Here is a 4,699-nt window from a genome sequence, read left to right on the forward strand (position 1 = left end):
ATCACAAGTAGACCTTAGGCAGTTGCCCACCACGCTGTAAAGTTATTTACACTCTGTTAAAACAATGTTGACGTTTTGGCAAAAAAAAATGTAAATCAATTCTTGAATAAGAAAAATCAGGGTAAAATAATTTGAAAGAGTACGCAGCTAATACACAAATATAAACTTGTCTGATTGGCAACTCTTTTGCACTATAGGAATTGGAACTTCAAAGACCTTACAGAAAATGTTGCAAATTTTGGGAGATTTACATTACATTATAAGGCACAAGCAGCATCTTTCAAGAGTTGATGCTACAACTTAGGGAATTTTTCGGTAGCTAAAAGAGTTCATATTGTAAAATGGTATTTGCATTAATCCAACAGCAATGACCTTACAAGACACTTAGTCAGCCTAGTTAGTTCAAAATTGCCAAAATTGCTTAATGAAGTCATAATTAGTGATTACAAGCCTAAACTACCATCGTGCAAGGATCTGATACAGGGTAGAAATTTTTTAAAATGATTATTGCTTAAATTAAATTGAATAATTCACCTTGCATTCCAGTCAATGTGAGAATTGCCAGCTCATATGCCAATAAGCTGGCAGCAACTATCTCAAGGTAGCTGGCTATGGTGACAAGCTTCATCCAGCTCCAAGGATTGTGAAATTCAAGGTAGCACAAAGGAGGACATGGTTGAAAGATGCTACATATCTTCAAACAACGTTGAGTAACCTTCGCTTTGGCTGAAGAAAAACAAGATCCAATCACCAAATCAACCCAAAGCAAGAAGAAATTTACAAAACATTACCATGAGCTGTATCAGTACATCAAGAAAAAAAAATGAATAGGCCTGATGAAAATGTAGGATAGTGGCAAGAGATATGGGCAGCTTAAGAGAAAAGGTTATATATTGTTTGTGGTTTCAGTTAACCTTTAATCCATCTGTACAGAGGTGTAAAAGCATGACAACCAGATGCATATTGCACAAAACATAGCATCATGTTATGTATTAAAAAAAAATGAAGAAGAAAAAAATGGGAACAGGTAAAACAGCTACTTGGTAAAGAAGAAAGTATAGGTAATGCATTAAGTAGAAATTGTCAACTGACATAATTTAACTTAACATGTAGCTAATTAATTTTGCATTGACAACTGACCAAGAATCCAAAAGAAATTGAACAGGTTTTGGAACCAAAGGGTTGCAGCCTTAGTCAGATTAATGATAATCAGGTGAGGAAACTTTCCGACAGCCACTAAACTATTGCCTTTGTATGGTTTTGGCCCCTCAACTATAAATTGTAACAGATAAGCCCTTGAACAAAAAAATGTTTAGTTTAAGGACTTCCATCAATTTTGGCTGTTAAGAGGTGATGGAATTAGGAGCAAAACCGACCAAACAAAAAAAATGATCCCACAAGAACAACCTGAAAGGCCTCATTGACTGCTAATTTCATCAAATTAGAGTTAGAGAAGGTGGAAGATGAAAGAAGAGGAAGAAACACTAAATTCCATGTTATTAGTTGACTTAATACAGTTGGTTTTTTAACCAAATTGTCTGTTGGTTTTTCTGTTTGGTCAGTTTTGCCCTTAATTCTGTTGCATTTAACGCCCAAAAATTGATGGAAGCCCTTAAACTAAGCATTTTTTTTTGTTCAAGGGCTTATTTGCGACAATTTATAGTTAAGGGGCCAAAACCGTGCAAAGTGAATAGTTCAGGGGCCTGCTGGAAAGTTTCCTCTAATCAGGTCCAAGTTCATATTAGGATTCAAATGGTCCGTTTCCTCAGCTGCCTAAACTGCTGCCATTCCCAGGTGCAATCCAAGTTGGGATTACACATCATAATGGGTTTAAGGTACAATGGTCCAAAATATTGTCTAAGATTGAGTAAAAATTACAAGCAGACAATGGTTATTATCCATTTCCACCAATACTAAAATAAGTTTTAGTTCTAGCACTGAGAAACGCTGGCATATGGCATAGCAATAGATGACAACAAAATCATGAGATAATTAAGAAATAAGTTTTTCACAAGGTTGCTAAATAACGGTACACTCTTAAGGCATGAAAGTTAAGATTATTTGCATCCAATTAAAAAACCAGAAGAGACATTGTGACCAATGACACATAGAACTGCGCACAAAAGAATGTACAGTAAAGGTCTTATGTACAGCAGGACTACTGCTCTTCATATTGTTATTAAAATTATGACAAAGGGAGCCACAGAATGCATGCACTCTCAATAGTTCATTTTTCAACATAAAGATATATAAAATTAGAAGTAAAAGCTTTGCTAGTGAAAAACAGTACTTACGTATGTCTTTTCAACCTCTTCAAGAAATTTCTCAGGGTACTTAATATAGGAAAGACAATCTTTCTTCACTGTAGCTATAAGTTCTTTTTTGCCAGTCTTTTCAAGGTTCTTTATCAAGATCCTGAATGTTAGCTTGTCAGGAACACAACCTGATCCCTTCATTGATTCATTTGACTCCATTGCCTTTTCTATCATTTTGATACGGAAATATGCTCCAATCATCTCAGTGTATGTTCTGGTGTCAGGCCTTAGGCCTTCTTTCTCTAGCTCGCCAAAAAGCTGTTCAGCCATTTCAATATTGCTACTCTTTCCCAACATCAGGATCATGTCAGTGAAAATAGATATACCCGGTTCATACCAAATTTCTTTTCTTGCAAAATTAAACACCTGAGTCCTGATTACTTTGCAGATAATGCACATTTAAAAGGGAAAAAATCAACCGAAGATAAGGAGACATGTTAGGTTGAACTTTGAATCTATTAAACGTAAACTATTTCTCTAAAAGCACAACTTTTACCATATGCCATAGCAGCTAGAGAGAGCTGAAGTGCCATTTCATTCAAGAGTTCATTATGCAACTATAAAAAAATGCACTGAAGTCAAGTACAATCAGCCAGAGGAAAGATGATAGACAATAACCAGTAGCATTCATTATAAAAAGGGACTCCTTGATTTCAAACTGGTATCTGAAGACACAAACGTAACAAAAGATAGACATTTAGCTGTCTCTAGCTGCCAATCTGATTCTCTCTAGTTTCATTAATAGACGTATATTACTGTATCAAAAAGCATGAATGACTTGTGCAGGAACATGAGCCTATCTTAACAAAGAACCTTTACATGACATCACCATATTGACAATTCCCACAATTTTCAATGCTAGCTAAAGTCCAGCCAAAGTCCATCTCTGGAAGAATAAAACTTACAAGCATCTTTTATGTCTTCAATCTAATGCATATCAGGAAGTCAGGCAAACCTCTAGTTTAGGATTTTCAACTGCTCTTTACTAAAAAATTTGGTAGAGTCATAATTCTACTGTTATGTATTAAGACAATGACTTCACCTTGACCTATGCACTACATCCATCATGCAAGTGGCACAGACAAAGAGAAAATTAAAATTACAATCATGTTCACTTGATTTCTCATCTTCATCTTGACACTATCGGCACACAATTAACTGCAATTACAATTTTCAGACCATCATCCTAACAGTATGAGTTATACAGCTAACTTATTAATATTTGTCAAACTTCCCAACATCATTAAAATCTGGTTCAAATAAGACATCCATAAGTAAAAGCATCATCAAAATAACCAATTTTCGCTGCATATATATTTGACACATAACTGACGCATAATATTTCAAGCATAAACTCTGAAATTTAAAATGCTTAAAGCTCCGAAACTGTTAAGAAACTGGCTATTTTTTTTCTTTTTTTCTCTTTTCCTTCTCCCCTAATCCTTGGGTAACAGAAAATTCTATTTTTTTGTTCCAAAACAAATAATAATGCCCACAAAATTAAATTTTTTCTTCAACCCTTCAATTCTTTTCTCATCAAATTCCACAATCCCTTTACAAAATATAATCAATCCCACGAAACCAAAACAGTCACGACAAGATATACATACATTTACCTGAAGGGCTAATTCTACTTCGTTTTGCCTTTGCAGCTCGTATAAAGTATCCAACAAGTCGGCCTTCATGAGTCTGCTGATTCTATTGGCAAAGACCTCTGCTAATTTGCCTGGAGATTTTGCTAATTTCAAAGATTGGACAGCTTGTATGGCTTCTGGAGACAACACCCTTGACCTCCACATTGGTTTTCTTGGTCCAATCTTTCTCGACCCGCATGTAACTTTTAGCCTTGATGGGGGCATAGGCAGACTGGGAAAAGAGAGATCGAAGTTTCGGTGCAAACCCACTTGAGGAATGCTCGATTTCAGTGAATCCATGAACGAAATAAGGCAGGACTCAGGAGGAAACAGAGAGAAACAAATTGGTTTGACCTTTTTCCTCTCTTTCCTTCTTTAGTATTGCGGTTGTATTTCGCCGATTCTTTTCTGGGGACTAAGGTTAATTGCAATATGCACCCCGGAGTTGTCATTAGCTTGAATTTTACTGTGTTAAACTATTGATTATAGCACTTACATACTTGTAATTTCAATTGGTAGCATGTCGCTCAAATCAACTAAAAATCGATGAACTCGACCTATTTTAGCAGTTAAAAGACTTTAGTAGCCCTATACTAGCAATTCTTTTTTCCAAAAACTTTATCCATTCTGGGATAGTAAGAGAATTCCATTTGAAAAAAATACCAAGGATAATTAGTGTTTTAACTAATTTTTTTGTATATATTTCTATATACAAAATCTAAACAAGGTTTGGTGTTAACAAAATATGTC

At 35.2% G+C, this 4,699-nt stretch overlaps 1 protein-coding gene across 5 annotated transcripts; it reads right to left on the minus strand.

The window, feature by feature from the left end:
• Positions 1-227: 227 nt before the first annotated feature.
• LOC113742565 (protein THYLAKOID ASSEMBLY 8-like, chloroplastic) lies at positions 228-4,334 on the minus strand. 5 transcript variants are annotated; one of them, XM_072082539.1, is made up of 4 exons: positions 3,932-4,334; positions 2,812-2,872; positions 2,295-2,695; positions 228-726 (listed from the first exon to the last, which is right to left on the minus strand). In XM_072082539.1, the coding sequence occupies exons 1-4, from the start codon at positions 4,247-4,249 to the stop codon at positions 697-699; spliced, it is 810 nt and encodes a 269-aa protein (XP_071938640.1). In that variant the 5' UTR covers positions 4,250-4,334; the 3' UTR covers positions 228-696. The 5 variants fall into 5 exon arrangements, with proteins under 5 accessions (XP_071938640.1, XP_071938639.1, XP_027126228.1 ...); XM_072082538.1 differs by having other exon boundaries at positions 3,926-4,334; XM_027270427.2 differs by lacking the exon at positions 2,812-2,872 and having other exon boundaries at positions 335-726; positions 2,295-2,681; positions 3,932-4,332.
• Between the last annotated feature and the right edge of the window lie 365 nt (positions 4,335-4,699).

Source organism: Coffea arabica, chromosome 3c (assembly GCF_036785885.1).
Source record: "Coffea arabica cultivar ET-39 chromosome 3c, Coffea Arabica ET-39 HiFi, whole genome shotgun sequence".
In the NCBI taxonomy this organism is placed as follows: Eukaryota; Viridiplantae; Streptophyta; class Magnoliopsida; order Gentianales; family Rubiaceae; genus Coffea; species Coffea arabica.

Bases quoted from the DNA above. Each gene is read 5' to 3' on its own strand.
- LOC113742565 (XM_072082538.1), bottom strand. From the start codon at position 4,249: ATGGATTCACTGAAATCGAGCATTCCTCAAGTGGGTTTGCACCGAAAC. The intron at 2,873-3,925 runs GTATGTATATCT...ATTTTTTTATAG, and splicing joins AATTAGCCCTTCAGGTAAAT to TTGCATAATGAACTCTTGAA. The intron at 727-2,294 runs GTAAGTACTGTT...GTTTTTCTTCAG, and splicing joins AAGAGGTTGAAAAGACATAC to CCAAAGCGAAGGTTACTCAA.